Genomic DNA, 16,635 nt, shown 5'->3' with positions numbered 1-16,635 from the left:
AATAAAACATCAAACATTAAAAATTTCCCTAAACAGGGCTACCTTCAGATGTCTTCTAAAAGTCAGACGGTTGTTTATTTCCTTGACATCTGGTGGGAGGGCGTTCCACAGGGCGGGCGCCACCACCGAGAAGGCCCTCTGTCTAGTTCCCTGTAACCTCACTTCTCACAGCGAGGGAACTGCCAGAAGGCCCTCGGAGCTGGACCTCAGTGTCTGGGCTGAATCATGGGGGTGGAGACGCTCCTTCAGGTATACTGGGCCGAGGCCATCTAGGGCTTTAAAGGTCAGCTGTACTATTTTAACATCACTTTGGGAGCAGGGCTGAAGAACAATAAAAAGGTGCTCTCAATACACAATTGTAACAATTTCACACACAGACTCCTCCCGATAAATCTGAAGCAAATTCAGAATATTGCCCCTAGCTTTGGGTGGTTATTCTACCCTGTTCTCCTCAGCAGCGCCCAGCACCACACGTTCCATAATCTTGAAGGGATTTTGGCTCTCTGGGACCCTTTTCCTGCCAAAAACTTCACTTGGCTTTGTGGTTGGTGAACTAATTTTTGAGCCTTTCGCACGGGGAGGATGACTCTCTAAGGGCTGAGATTCAGGACTTCTGGCTTTCTGGTGTGCATCTCGCACCACACTTGTGTAAAGTTCACCATCAGGTCGAGGAAGGCCACCTTACCCTGACTTTTTGGTGCAAATTGGTCTCTTGCCTTCTTTTGCACCTTAATTGTATTTGTTTATTAAATTTGTATACCCATAGGTCTCAGGGCAGTTTACAACATAAAATTACAATATAAAAAACACAGAGTACATAATAAGAGACCTACATTGGCTCCCAGTACGTTTCCGAGCACAATTCAAAGTCTTGGTGCTGACCTTTAAAGCCGTAAATGGCCTCGGTCCAGTATACCTGAAGGAGCGTCTTCACCCCCATTATTCTGCCCAGACGCTGAGGTCCAGCGCCGAGGGCCTTCTGGTGGTTCCCTCATTGCGAGAAGCAAAGCTACAGGGAACCAGGCAGAGGGCCTTCTCAGTGGTGGTGCCCGCCCTGTGGAACGCCCTCCCATCAGATGTCAAAGAGATAAACAACTACCTGACATTTAGAAGACATCTGAAGGCAGCCCTGTTCAGGGAAGTTTTTAATGTGTGACATTTTAATGTATTTTTCATCTTTGTTGGAAGCCGCCCAGAGTGGCTGGGGAAACCCTGCCAGATGGGTGGGGTACAAATAAATTATTATTATTATTATTAAAACAAAAAGCAAAGACAACTCAGTGATCTTCCCTCCCACAAAACATTCAAAAGGGCACCATAAGCTGAAGGCCTGCTTGAAGGGGGAATGTTTTTGCCTTGAGGTTCTGCTGCTCCTGTGATTTTCTTTACTTTTGCGCTTTTAATTTAACATTTCTAATTTACTGCACATGGCTCTGAATTGCGATATTTTATGGAACTCGTCCTGGGGTCATTAGGTGAAGAGCAGGCTTTCGGGCATGGACCCAAAACGGTGGGCTGAAGTTGAATGTTGGAAGATTCAGGACTGCGGAACTCCCTCCCACAAGAGACCTGTGATGATCACAAACTTAGATTAGGGAAACGTATGGAGGAGAAGGCTAGAAATGGCTGTCAGCCATGATGGCTGTGCCCTGCCCTCCAGGGTCAAAGGCAGCAAAGCTACAGAATCCCGATTGCTAGAAACTGCAGGATGGGAAGGAAGGTCTTGTGTTCGAATCCTGCTCCCTGGTTTCCCACAGGCATCGGCTTTGCCCCTGCGAGACCAGGATGCTGGGCTAATGAGCCATTGGCCTGATCTAGCAGGCTCTTAAGAAGCAAATAATTTCTCCTCCTCTTCCTCCTCTTTCTCAGGACGGCTATGTCTTCCGCCTCCAAGTGGCCTACCACCGAGAGCCCCAAATCCTGAAGGAGGTGGTCACCCCCACAGGCATGCTGAAACACGAGGTGACGGAAGAATCTGTGCAGCTGGAAGTGGAGACCTTGCATCTACCATTCTTGACCAGCTCACTTCACGGGTAAGCGGGGAGAGGTCTCCCCTTCTGAGAATGATGCCTGCGAGACACAACGGCCGTGGTGTTCCCCTGAATCCCAGTTGATGGGAATCACAAGGGCAGAGAGCATTGCTTGTGCACTGCGGTCCTCCTTGTGGTCTTACAACAACAACAAAAACTAATAATAATAATAATAATAATAATAATAATAATAATAATAATAATTAATATAATGCCACCCATTTATCTTGGGAGAGAATGGAGGAATGTGCCTTTGGGGGTGAAGTCAAACTATCGGGAGCTTGCAGAGCCTGCTGTGGCTGTTGAGACAGATGTGGGAGAGACATGTTTTGTTGCAGCTGGGGCAGATGAAGGCGTCTAGTTGTCCATGGCATTTTTTCACTCTGCTTTCCTCCCAGCGGTCAGTCCTCCTCTGGTCATTGCAATAAGAATAAGAATAATAAATTTATTACTTATACCCCGCCCACCTGGCTGGGTCTCCTCAGCCACTCTGGGCAGCTCCCAACAGAATATTGAAAACATGATAAAACAACAAACAATAAAAACTTCCCTAAACAGAGCTGTCTTCAGATGTCTTCTAAAAGTCAGGTAGTTGTTTATTTCCTTGGCATCTGGTGGGAGGGCGTTCCACAGGGTGGGTGCCACCACGGAGAAGGCCCTCTGCCTGGTTCCCTGTAACCTCACTTCTCGCAATGAGGGAACCTCCAGAAGGTCTTCAGAGCTGGACCTCAGTGTCCGGGCAGAACGATGGGAGTGGAGACGCTCCTTCAGGTATAAAGGGATTCCCACTTGGCAGAGTTGATGTCGCCAGTCATCATCATAATAGCTTTTTTGGTTTGCTTTCTGTTGCCTTCGGATTGTGGTGACGTTGCCAGCAGATTTGGCAACGGGTCTCAAATTGTTTGCGTTCTCCCTACAGCCTCCAGCAGCAACATTCTGCTTTCAGCGGCTGCTGCCGTCTCGCCAAACGCTGGATCAGCGCTCAACTGCTGAGCGACAGTGTCTCGGAGGAATGCGTGGACTTACTGGTGGCCTCCCTCTTCCTGTCCCCAGCACCCTTCACTGTGCCCAGGTAAGGGCCCAGCCAGCGTGACATCTGCTTCACGCCCTCCTGAGTCTGTTACGCTCCTTTTTAAATTGCTCCTTGGCCAGATTTTTACATCCCTTCTATGAATAGGAGCTGTCTACCTGTGAGTGCTGGGGGCAACACTACCTTGCGTTTGTGATGTTCCCAAAATACGAACCTACCCTGAAAATGCTCCTTGCTGGATCAGACCCCACAGCACTTTTTATCCTGAAAGGCAAGGGGTTCGACGGGATGACCCTTTGGTCATGTGGCTTAGGGCCCTCGTATTTACGGGACCGGCTCTCCTGGTCTGCCCTGCAGAGGACCTTAAGTTCCATGAATAACCATAGTTTAGAGGTCCCGGGCCCTAAGGAAGTCAGACTATCCTCCACCAGGGCCAGGGCCTTTTCATGGCCCGACCTGGTGGAATGCTCTGTCCCATGAGACTAGGGCCCTGCAGGATTTAACCTCCTGAAGGGAAGGAAACTGCTGAAAACGTTTGCTGACCCCTGGTCTAAACCACGGAGCCTCTTGATCAGAAGGTTGGAGGTTCGAATCCCCGCAACAGGGTGAGCTCCTATTGCTCTGTCCCAGTGCCTGCCAACCTAGCAGTTCGAAAGCACACCAGTGCAAGTAGATAAATAGGTACCGCTGCAATGGGAAGGTAAATGGCATTTCCATGCACTCTGGTTTCCATCACGGTGTCCTGTTGTGCCAGAAGCGGTTTAGTCCTGCTGGTCACATGACTCGGAAAGCTGCCTGTGGACAAACGCCAGCTTCCTCGGTCTGAAAGCGAGATGAGCGCTGCAACCCCAGAGTCGCCTTTGACTGGACTTAACCGTCCAGGGGTCCTTTACCTTTTTAAAAAAACATTTTAAATCAGTTTTGTTTCAACAAACTTCCCCAGTTAGGTGAACAGACCTCCTCTGCCTGGGCTGTTCGTTTCGTGTTCTTTTTAAACATCTGCTGCTGGAGTTTCTTTTAAAATTATTCTAGCTCTTTATAAGAATATGTCTTTTAGCTGGCTTGAGACTTGTACAGTGGTGCCTCTGGATGCGAACGGTATCCGTTCCAGAGCCCTGTTCGCATCCTGAGTAGAACTCAAACCGCGTCTGCGGGTCGCGTTTCACCGCTTCTGCGCATGACGTCATTTTGAGTGCCTGTGCATGCGCAAGTGGTGAAACCCAGAAGTAACATGTTCCGTTACTTCCGGGTCGCCGTGGAGCATAACCTGAAAACGCTCAACCTGAGGCATATTTAACCCGAGGTACGACTGTATGTGAAATTAATATAATACACAATACAGCTAGAATAATGCTCGCCTTTTGTGTCTTTTCTCTCCCTGCAGCTCTCCGCAAGTGGGGTTCCTTCGGTTCCTTTTCCTGCTCACCACTTTTGACTGGAAGAACAGCCCCCTCATCGTCAACCTGAATGCTGAGCTGAACGGTGAGAGAGGTGGAGGGAGGGACAGTAGAAACCGAGAGAGCCTTCAGGATCAGGCCGGTGGTCCCTCTTGTCCAGCACCCTGTTCTCACAGGGGCTGACGAGATGCCGGTGGGAAACCTGCAACAGGATCCGAGCACAAGAGCAACACTCTCTCCTTCAGTGGTTTCTAGCACCTGGGATTAATAGAATCAAAGAATTGTAATAATAAATAATAATAATAATAAATTTTTATTTATACCCTGCCCTTCCCTGTTAAAAAACTGGGCTCAGGGCGGCTGACAACAAATTTAAAACACTTAATTATAAAAACAGCATAAAATACAGTCTAAAAACATGAATGACAATAAAATTCAAAAGTCAATTAGATAATCCCCAGGGCTAGCTGGCTGAATTGGTCCTACTTGGGCCAGCGAGGAGGCCAGGGGAGAATTAGCTGTGGGGTCTCAGAGCGGGTCTTCATAAAAAGGGAGGGGGAGGGAAGAGAAGGGAAATAAAAGATCAAGCTGAATTCAAATTGAAAGCCAGGCGGAATAGCTCTGTCTTACAGGCCCAACGGAAGGAGGTTAAATCCTGCAGGGCCCTGGTCTCATGGGACAGAGCATTCCACCAGGTCGGAGCCATCACTGAGAAGGCCCTGGCCCTGGTGGAGGATAGTCTGACTTCCTTAGGGCCCGGGACCTCTAAACTATGGTTATTCCTGGACCTTAAGGTCCTCCGTGGGGCAGACCAGGAGAGGCGGTCCCGTAGATATGAGAGTCCCATAGATACTTGTAGAGTTGGAAGGGACTGGGTGTGGGTGTGTGTAATCTAGTCCAACTCCCTGCGATGCAGGAATATTTTTGCCTAGAGTGAGTCTCGAACGCACGACCCTGAGATTAAGAGTCCCATTCTCTACCGACTGAGCTGTTCCACTATATTTTGAAATTAACAGGATGAACAACTAATACGTAGCCTGGTCACATAGAATCGTAGTTGAGGCTCATCTAGTTCAGAAGCATCTTTTCCTCTGACTGGAGGCAGAACTGAGGAGCCACTGATAGCCTCTCTTCCTCCATGAACTTGTCTAACTGTCCTTTCAAGCCGTCCAAGTTGGTGGCCTCCTGTGGAAGTGAGTTCCATAGTTTAGGTGCTGCGTGCTTCCTCTTATCTGTCCGGAATCTCCCAACTTCCAGCTTCCTTTCCTTAGGGAAAGGAAAGTCCTTAGGGAAAGGAAAGTCTTCCTTTCCTTAGGGAAGCCTCTTCCATGCTGAGCAGTCTGATGTTTCCTTGTCTTGGAAGAATTAAGAGGCCAAACCTTCCTTGTTAGGATTAGTACGATGATTTCCTGGTTTCCTTTTGCCTTCCTTCCAAGAAGGGCTTGGCAACCTGATCCCCACAGTAAAGCCAGGAGCTTTTGCAATTGCAGTCCAGCTTGCCAAACCTCCCTGCTCCTTTTGTTGCAAAGAACATTCGACTTTGCTGTGTTAACATCGCCCAGAGCGTGCTAAATCGCTCTTTTCTTCTCATTGTTTGGAACATGAGAAATGACTTGGCCGGGTCCTGCATTCCATCTCCTGCCAGTACCCGAGAGAGATGCCTCTGGGAGGTTGCAGGCAGAGCAGGAAAGGAGCGGCTGTCATTGTTGTTGGCCCCAGAACCTGCTATTCAGAGGTATACTTCCCTTATATATGGAGGCTTCATTTTCTCGCTGTGGTAATGGCATCAGATAGACCTCCTCGTTGAATTTACCTTGGCTTTTTTCCTTCATATATATATTTTTTAAGGGAGGATCTTGGAGTCCAGCAAGACGTGGGTTGAATTTCTCGTGGCTTTTTAAAGAGATGTCTGATTTGGCCACAGTCATACATGCCTTAATTGCTTCCTATTTGGATTACAATAACATGCTCTTCCTGGGCTGCTGCCTTTAAAAAGTGCTCTGAAACATCAACAGGCCCAAAGGACTGCAGCCTGATGATTGATTGGGGCTGGTTATATGGAGCAGGCGACCTCCTTGTTACAACCATTCCAGTAGCTTGTTGTTGTTTAGTCGTTTAGTCATGTCCGACTCTTTGTGACCCCCTGGACCAGATCATGCCAAGCACTCCTGTCTTCCACTGCCTCCCACAGCTTGGTCAAACTCATGCTGGTAGCTTCGAGAACACTGTCCCACCATCTGGTCCTCTGTCGTCCCCTTCTCCTTGTGCCCTCCATCTTTCCCAGCATCAGGGTCTTTTCCAGGGAGTCTTCTCTTCTCACGAGGTGGCCAAAGTATTGGAGCCTCAGCTTCAGGATCTGTCCTTCCAGTGAGCACTCAGGGCTGATTTCCTCCAGAATGGATAGGTTTGATCTTCTTGCAGTCCACGGGACTCTCAAGAGTCTCCTCCAGCACCAGAATTCAAAGCATCAATTCTTCGGCGATCAGCCTACTTTATGGTCCAGCTCTCACTTCCATACATCACTACTGGGAAAATACCATTCCAGTAGCTACCGATCTGTGTTTGGCTCCTCATTCATCTGCATACTGGTTCCTGTAAGAACTGCCACCCCCTTCTGGTCTCTTCTGGCTGATTTAAATGCTGGGGGAACCTTTGCAAGGACACTGACCAATTTAGACAGTTTCTCCATTCCTTTCAAAAATTAGATACTAGAGTCTTGGCTTTCTATCGAGTTCTTTGCAAAGATATTTCCATCCTTAGTATTTTACCTTCCCCACCACCTGCTTCTGTCCACACACGGCTCACGAAACCAGTTAGTTCCCTCATTTAGAAGTCTTGTCTAGATAAGCTTGGTTTGCACCTAGTACCTATTCTAGATCATCATTTTTTTCTAAATGACATTAGTAAATGTCAACAGTGCAGAAACTGGGAGGGGGAGACCAGGCTGTTCACTGATTCAAAGGTCTAGTTGAAGGAGGTATAATTCTCGGGTCTGCTGACCCAAACCTCCTCCTTATTCCAAAGCAAACATTACCGTATTTTTTGCTCTATAGGACGCACCTTTTCCCTCCAAAAATTAAGGGGAAATGTGTGTGCATCCTATGGAGCGAATGCAGGCTCCTTGGCTTCAGCGATAGCAACGCGAAACCTCCAAAGCGCAGAGGGAGCGCTCCCTCCACGCTCCAGAGGCTTCAGGTTCCTTCAGGGATCTTTGAGGCTGGCAGTGGGGGAAAGCAGCGCTTCCCCCGCCAGCCCCAAAGAGCAGGTTGAAAGGAACCTAAAGCTTCCGGAGCCCAGCAGGAACTCCCGCCATGCTCCTGAGGCTGTGGGTGAACGCACCTTGAACGCACAGAACGCACCTTGTTTTAGAGGGGGAGAAGAAGAAAAAATTCTCCCCCTCTCAGCCAAGCGGCAGGAGAAATGGAAAGGGCTCCGTTTCTTCTCCTGCTTCGCTGAAGGGGCGCTGAGCAGAGAGGGGGAGATTTTTTTTTTTCTTGTTCTCCCCCTCTAAAACAAGGTGCGTCCTATGGTCGGGTGCATCTTATAGAGCGAAAAATATGCTTTATCCTTTCATCCCCATGGAGTTGAGACAACTTACATCATTTACGTACTGTGCGGTTCTGCAATAGGCGTTCTGTTTGCTTGCTGAGTTTGAAAAGTAGCACATGCATCGAAGCTCGTAAACGTCTCGAGAGCCAGTGCCTGTTATCTATAATATTTGGATCATTCAGCCTTGTGGAAACACAGATGGCTCATTAATGATATGGGAAGCAGATCTGAGCTTTGATGTGCCATATGTCATAAAGCCCCGCTTAAGACTGTCTCCACCAGAATTAAAGCTTTCCCATGACTGGTGCCTTCTCCCACTTAATCTCCGCTGCACATTTAAAACACTCTCAGCATGCTTTTGGCAAGAGGGTTGAATGAAAACGCTGACATGTGGGAGATTTGTCAGGTCATCCCCAGATTTTGGACCCAGGAACACTAAGCAGTAAGTCAGATAACAGGTCTCTCCTCTGCCAGTTCCGCCTTCCATGGGCACATTCCCCAAAGAACTGAAAATTTTAGCATGTGGACAGCAGACAATTGCTTGCTTTACTGCCTAGCCGCCGAAAACTGGGGGTCTGTTTGCTCTCGTCACAATACGATAATCTTTATTGTCATTGTCCCATACAGAAGAACGAAATTGAAAAATCTACAATAAGACACTCAGAAAGCAACAAGCCTGCTATCCCAGCCTGGTTAGCCCCCTAAAAACTTTGATACCCCATAATTAAATACAATATTTAAAGACTACCTTAGACTGCGTTTAAAACGAAAATCGCATTTGGATAGAAACTGTTTCTCAGGCGGCTAGTCCTAGTCTTAATAACCCTGTACCTTCTTCTGGAAGGCAGAAGCTGAAAGAGATCATTTCCGGGGTGCGCACTATCCTGTGCTATCTCTGCAGCTTTCTTATGGCACCAAGAATCATAGAGCTGGAAGGGCCATCGAGTCCAACCCCCTGCCAAGCAGGAAACACCATCAGAGCACTCCTGACATATGGTTGTCAAGCCTCTGCTTCAAGACCTCCAAAGAAGGAGACTCCACCACACTCCTTGGCAGCAAATTCCACTGTCGAACAGCTCTTACTGTCAGGAAGTTCTTCCTAATGCTTAGGTGGAATCTTCTTTCTTGTAGTTTGGATCCATTGCTCCGTGTCCGCTTCTCTGGAGCAGCAGAAAACAACCTCTCTCCCTCCTCTATGTGACATCCTTTTATATATTTGAACATGGCTATCATATCACCCCTTAACCTCCTCTTCTCCAGGCTAAACATGCCCAGCTCCCTTAGCCGTTCCTCATAAGGCATCGTTTCCAAACCTGGAAGCACAGATTTGATTCAAGGTGGGAAGAGTGCACCCAATTATTCTCTTCTCAGTCTTTACAACCCTGGACAGCATTGTTTTCCCCCTGACCGTGCAGCTCCCAAACCACACGCATAGACTTAAGAACATAAGGGCCTACAGGAACAGACCAATGGCCTATCTAGTCCAGCATCCTTGATCCCACAGTGGCCAGTCGGATGCCTGTGCGAAACTCGCAAGCAGGATTCAAGCACAAGAGCAACTCTCCCCTGATGTGACTTCCAGCAACAGGTACAGTGGTACCTTTGTTCTCGAAACTTAATCCGTTCTGGAACTCCGTTCCAAAACCAAAGCGTTCCAAAACCAAAGCGTGCTTTCCCATAGAAAGTAATGCAAAATGGATTAATCTGTTCCTGACGTTTAAAAACAACCCCTAAAACAGCAGTTTAACAATTTACCTCTATTGTTGTTCTGTTAATGGATTTCTTGGCCTTGCAGCTTTTATCCATTTCCGCAGTCGCACAATCAGTCGCTGAACTCTGTTCCACACAGTCACAAAAGCAAAACAAAAAAAGCGACAAAAACGCAAAATGAATAGCAAAAGCAGACAGACCTCAGTGTAGCACTTAGAATGGAAGCGTTGCACTCAAAACGGAGCATGTTTGGTTTCTGAAGAAAGTTTTTGCAAACTGGAACACTTACTTCTGGGTTTGTGCCATTCGGGTTCCAAGTTGTTCAAGAACCAAGGCAGGGGTCAGAAAACTTTTTCATCGGGAGGCCGGTCCATTGTCCCTCAGACCTTGTGGGTATTGGCTATTTGCAGATTAGTTGCGCTGCAGAGAGCTTGCTGGGGAGACCACACATTACAAGGAACGCAAAATAACCTTTTGCTAGGTTTTAATATCAAAAACAAAAACTCCTTTTACATTAATTAAAATATATCAATAAAACTGGGTCACGTTATTTACTCTGGCCCTTAAAGAAATACAAATCTTGTGGAACAATAATGAACCTTCAAATTTAAAGAGACCATTCAACAGTGGGGGGCCGGACTATATTTTTTTTGGGGGGGGAGAATGAATTGCTATGCCCCACAAATAGCCCAGAGATGCTTTTTAGCACACATTCTACTCCTGTAAAAACACCAAGCAGGCCCCACAAATAACCCAGACGTGCATTTTAAATAAAAGGACACATTCTACTCATGTAAAAACATGCCGATTTCCAGACCGTCCGTGGGCCGGATTGAGAAGGCGATTGGGCCGAATCTGGCCCCCAGGCCTTAGGTTGCCTAACCCATGGACTAAGCTTTTCAAAAACCAAGCTACCACTGTATTCAGAAGCATTGCTGCCTCTGGCTGTGCCTGTTTTGACTGACTACAAGAGCTGAGCATGTCCCCAGTTTTAACCCGAAATAAATGAATATAGAAGGACAGAATATTTCTATGCCTAATGAACAGTGTGGTCAAACGAACAAATATTGGGCTCAGAAAGGTGGCTTCAACTTCCATCGCCCGCCCCAACCTCTTCCAACCAATTACAGTGGTACCTCAGGTTAAGTACTTAATTCGTTCCGGAGGTCCATACTTAACCTGAAACTGTTCTTAACCTGAAGCACTCCTGCTGTTAATGGGGCCTCCTGCTGCGGCTGCGCCGCTGGAGCATGATTTCTGTTCTCATCCTGAAACAAAGTTCTTAACCTGAAGCACTATTTCTGGGTTATTGGAGTCTGTAACCTGAAGCGTATGTAACCCAAGGTACCACTGTATTCAGACAATCCACACTCTGCCTCTCCAGCAACATAGATCTGCTCTTGTAATCCGCCTCCACGCAGCCTAATCGAGGGGCAGCTAGATGGTGGGAAGAGAGTTTGTTTAATTTTTATCATGGCATTTGGAGGAAGGAGTCTCAGAGGCTGAGGAAGCAGCATCACTGCATTTTGTCAGATTTGCAGATCCCGAGGCAGACAGGAGCAAAGGTTATCTTGTTCACCTCCTGACTCAGAGAAAGGATTGTCTACTCCCGGTGCTCCAGAACCTGACCTCTGCATGCATGAAACCAGAAACTCGGGCACCATTTTGCTAAAGAGGCCTGCGGTCCAAATATTTCCACGTGAAACAACTCGACAAGATTAATCCTCGCTTTTCTAGGAGCTTGTAATTGCCTGCCTTAAAGGACCATTAAAGTGTAGCACAGAAGGAACATCCCCCCCCCAATCTCGGTGCAAATCATAGCATTCTGGGGGTGCATTCTGAAAAAATTCAGCTTTCCTTTTTTTTTAAAAAAAAGATCTATGTGGCAGGTTTCTAGCTCTCATGGCTGTGAAGGAGGAGTTGTTTGGATTTGATATCCTGCTTTATCACTACCCTAAGGAGTCTCAAAGCGGCTCACATTCTCCTTTCCCTTCCTCCCCCACAACAAACACTCTGTGAGGTGAGTGGGGCTGAGAGACTTCAGAGAAGTGTGACTGGCCCAAGGTCACCCAGCAGCTGCAGGTGGAGGAGCGGAGATGCGAACCCGGTTCACCAGATTACGAGTCTACCACTCTTAACCACTACACCACTCTGGCTCTCATTAGACTACAAGCGTTATTCCAATCCTACAAACGATTTTAACTGTTTACAATGATTCTTAAGATAAGTTATAAATTTCCCCCATTCCTTATTAAAATTTTGGTCTCCCTGATTTCTGATTCTTCTGGTCATTTTAGCCATTTCAGCATAGTCCATCAACTAGATCTGCCATTCGTCTCCGGTAGGGACTTTATCTTCTTTCCATCTCTGGGCCAATAACATCCGTGCGGCCGTGGTCGCATAAATGTATAGTCTGCTCCCTTGAGATTTCGGCACCTTTGTTGTTGTTGTTGTTTAGTCGTTTAGTCGTGTCCGACTCTTCGTGACCCCATGGACCAGAGCACGCCAGCCACTTCTGTCTTCCACTGCCTCCCGCAGTTTGGTCAGACTCATGTTTGTAGCTTCGAAGACACTATCCAACCATCTCGTCCTCTGTTGTTCTCTTCTCCTTGTGCCCTCCATCTTTCCCAACATGAGGGTCTTTTCCAGGGAGTCTTCTCTTCTCATGAGGTGGCCAAAGTATTGGAGCCTCAGCTTCATGATCTGTCCTTCCAGTGAGGACTCAGGGCTGATTTCCTTCAGAATGGATAGATTTGATCTTCTTGCAGTCCATGGGACTCTCAAGAGTCTCCTCCAGCACCATAATTCAAAAGCATCAATTCTTCAGTGATCAGCCTTCTTTATGGTCCAGCTCTCACTTCCATACATCACTACTGGGAAAACCATAGCTTTTACTATACGGACCTTTGTTGGCAAGGTGATGTCTCTACTTTTTAAGATGCTGTCTAGGTTTGTCATTGCTTTCCTCCCAAGAAGCAGGCGTCTCTTAATTTCGTGGCTGCTGTCACCATCTGCAGTGATCATGGAGCCCAAGAAAGTAAAATCTCTCACTGCCTCCATTTCTTCTCCTTCTATTTGCCAGGAGGTGATGGGACCAGTGGCCATGAGCTTCATTTTTTTGATGTTGAGCTTCAGACCATATTTTGCGCTCTCCTCCTTCACCCTCATTAAAAGGTTCTTTAATTCTTCCTCACTTTCTACCATCAATGAGGTGTCATCTGCATATCTGAGGTTGTTGATATTTCTTCCGGCAATCTTAATTCCGGCTTGGGGTTCATCCAGCCCAGCCTTTCGCATGATGAATTCTGCATATAAGTTAAATAAGCAGGGAGACAATATACAGCCTTGTCGTACTCCTTTCCCAATTTTGAACCAATCAGTTGTTCCATATCCAGTTCTAACTGTAGCTTCTTGTCCCACATAGAGATTTCTCAGGAGACAGATGAGATGATCAGGCACTCCCATTTCTTTAAGAATTTGCCATAGTTTGCTGTGGTCGACACAGTCCAAGGCTTTTGCATAGTCAATGAAGCAGTAGTAGATGTCTTTCTGGAACTCTCTAGCTTTCTCCATAATCCAGGAATTCCTAAAATAAAGGCTTCAGGTTCCCAGATGACGATGAAGGCAGCGCCGAACCACAAAGCCACCGAACCACAGTGAAGGTGTCTTTTCAAAGTGTGTGTGTGCAATAGCCAGCGAGGTGTCCGACTCAGATTTCTAGACCTTGGGTTGGAGTGGGGCTCAGTGCTCAGTTTTTCTCCATGCCTGGCAAAATCTGGATAAAGTATTCCAGTATGCCGATGTGATCTATTTGCACCTTTGATGCAGATTGCAGAATCATCCTGTTCTCCAAAACTTCACTCCATTTTTTTTAAAAAAACTGCTTCATCTCCAAGATGAAAAGACCCTGGGTTGGCTGGTCCTGGGGCTCTGTAGGTTTCTTTCTTCTTCATATTAATTTTATTAAAAGTTTTCAGCACACAGTCATACCTCGGGTTGAATGTGCTTCATGTTGAGCACATTCAAGTTGCGCTCCGCGGCAACCTGGAAGTAATGGAGCATGTTACTTCCGGGTTTCGCCGCATGCGCAGATGCTCAAAATGGCGTCATGCACGGAAGCGTTGAAAAGCGACGTGTGCGTGCGCAGATGCGCCGTTGCTAGTTACGTTTGCTTCTGGATGCGAACGGGGCTCTGGAACGGATCCCGTTTGCATCCCGAGGTACCACTGTATAATGCAGTAAAAACCAAATAGAAATACGACCCAAAAAAAATCAGAAAAAGGAAGAAAAAGATATAAAAGGAGAAAAAGAAAAAAGAAAGAAAAACCAAAGAAATACAACCACAACAAATCTATCCATCTATCGTCCTCTATCTCTGCTATATCTTAAGCCTCAATCCACATACCGAGAAGTGAATCTTCACAGCTCTCAGTAGGTGTCCATATTGTCGGTGTGCATATATTACGCCTTTACATCCTCCACCAAGAGTCCAAGGCTTCTCAACCTGGTGCCCTTGAGGTGCAGCTGGACTGCAGCTCCCACCAATCCCAGCCCAGCGCATGGTCAGGGATGTTGGCAGCTGCATCCCATCACCATCTATCTGGAGGGTTGCAGGTGTGGCATAGGTGGACCGTGCCTCTGTAGGGGAACGCAGGCAGCTTCTGGGCGGTGCTTGTGGTTCGGCACTGCCTTCATCGTCATCTGGGAAGCTGAAGCCTTTATTTTAGGAATTCTAGGTGCCAAAATCCCAAGGGAGCAGGCTGTTTATTTATGCGACCATGGCTGCACAAATGTTATTGGCCCAGAGATGGAAAGAAGATAAAGTCCCTACTGGAGAAGAATAGCAGATCAAGTTGATGGACTATGCCGAAATGGCTAAAATGACCAGAAGAATCAGAAATTGGGAAGACCAAAATTTTAATAAGGAATAGGGGAAATTTATAACTTAAGAACTGTTGTAAACAGTTAAAATCGTTCATAGGATTGGAATAACACTTGTCGTCTAATGGTGAGTTTTGGACACAATGGAGAGGTAAAAGATTTGGATTATTATGAAATATGCAGGAGGAAATGACGAACAATAGGACCCACAAAGGGGAGGAGGGAAATCTAGGAGATTCCTTGGAATCTTGTTTCTATGTGGTATAAGGTAAAGATAAAGGGACCCCTGACCATTAGGTCCAGTCGTGGCCGACTCTGGGGTTGCGGCGCTCATCTCGCTTTATTGGCCGAGGGAGCCGGCGTACAGCTTCCGGGTCATGTGGCCAGCATGACTAAGCCGCTTCTGGCGAATCAGAGCAGCGCACGGAAACACCGTTTACCTTTCCGCTGGAGCGGTACCTATTTATCTACTTGCACTTTGACGTGCTTTCAAACTGCTAGGTGGGCAGGAGCAGGGACCGAGCAACGGGAGCTCACCCCGTCGCGAGGATTCGAACCGCCGACCTTCTGTTCGGCAAGTCCTAGGCTCTGTGGTTTAACCCACCGTGCCACCCTATGTGGTATATGTGACTGTAAAGTTTTAATCTGAAAAGCCGAATAAATACATTTATTTTAAAAATAATAATAATCGTGATCTGGGAACACGAGGGACTGCCTAGTTTAGAATCTAGCCCTGTAATGTCTACACTGGTGGGCAGCTGCAGCTTCCCAGGCAGGGGACATCCCTGACCAGCCCTACCTGAAGATGGCGGTGATTGAACCCGGGTCTTCCAGTGAGATGGTCCTTCTTTTCTCTTGTCTCTTTCATCGAGTGTTGTAACAGGAGGGCGCCAGAGAAACATTGCCCACTTCCCCCTCGTTGCTGTCTGACGCCATGATGTTTTTGCACCCAGATGCAGATTACGTGGAGATCAGGAACCATTTTGTGGCCGCCCGGCCACGCCTCCCCGTCATGTTCATCGCCACCCCCAAGGACCGCCAGGATTCGGCGTGGACCAAGGAGAAGCCTTCTGCGCAGGTGAGCCCAGCTGCAGCCTTCATCCCCTGGTTGGCCAGGTCAAACCTTTCCTTCTCGGTCTCTTCCGGTCTGTCCTCTCTCATTGAAGCCTTTTCAACACCGCTAAAATTGAACAGGACAAAGGATGTTTGAGGTGGCAGTGCATGGGTTCTCCCCAGCCCTAAGCATTTTTTTAGAAAAAAAGCACTGGTTCTCCCCTTCCTCATCTTTTTTTTTATATACAGTAGTACCTCGGGTTACATATGCTTCAGGTTACATACGCTTCAGGTTACAGACTCCGCTAACCCAGAAATAGTACCTCGGGTTAAGAACTTTGCTTCAGGATGAGAACAGAAATTGTGCGGCGGCGGCAGCAGCGGGAGGCCCCCTTAGCTAAAGTGGTGCTTCAGGTTAAGAACAGTTTCAGGTTAAGAACGGACCTCCGGAATGAATTAAGTACTTAACCCGAGGTACCACTGTATACCGCATGTTTCACTCCATAAGACGCACCAGACCATAAGGTGCACCTAGTTTTGGGAGGAGGAAAACAGAAAAAAAAATATTCTGAATCCCAGAAACCAGAACAGCAAGAGGGAACTGGCTTCTGGGATAGGCTCTGGCTGTTCTGGCTTCTGGGAGAGCTGTGCCCAGCCTCTTCAGGGCAGCGGGATGAAGGCTCCCCCTGCCCAAAGAGGCTGCGTGTGGCAGAAGCCAGGAGAGGCGCTTCGCTGAAGGGGCACTGCACAGTTCTCCCTCTGCGCAGCGCCATTCGCTCCATAAGACACACTCACATAAGTGCGTCTTATGGAGCGAAAAATACGGTATCTAATTTTTTTATTAGTTTTTTAACGTATCATTTTCAACAATAATTAAACATACTTTTATATCTTATACAATTTTTTGACTTCCATCACTCACATCTGAAGATTTTTCCAATCTATTCATTTCATATACATTTCTAGGTTAGGCTGACTGGTGCAA

The 16,635-nt window shown here is 47.2% G+C and overlaps 1 protein-coding gene across 1 annotated transcript in view; it reads left to right on the top strand.

Moving 5' to 3' along the window:
• NOL6 (nucleolar protein 6) overlaps window positions 1-16,635 on the top strand; it is a 69,708-nt gene that overhangs the window by 39,124 nt on the left and 13,949 nt on the right. Inside the window, exons 19-22 of the mRNA XM_081929604.1 lie at window positions 1,870-2,033; window positions 2,950-3,102; window positions 4,445-4,542; window positions 15,551-15,675. Of these exons, the coding sequence (XP_081785730.1) occupies window positions 1,870-2,033; window positions 2,950-3,102; window positions 4,445-4,542; window positions 15,551-15,675 (540 nt within the window). The remainder of the gene's footprint in view (window positions 1-1,869; window positions 2,034-2,949; window positions 3,103-4,444; window positions 4,543-15,550; window positions 15,676-16,635) is intronic.

The sequence above is a fragment of the Podarcis melisellensis genome (genome assembly GCF_964234715.1).
Source record: "Podarcis melisellensis genome assembly, chromosome: 11".
NCBI classification, from domain to species: Eukaryota; Metazoa; Chordata; class Lepidosauria; order Squamata; family Lacertidae; genus Podarcis; species Podarcis melisellensis.
This window is presented reverse-complemented; position numbering and strand designations above follow the sequence as displayed.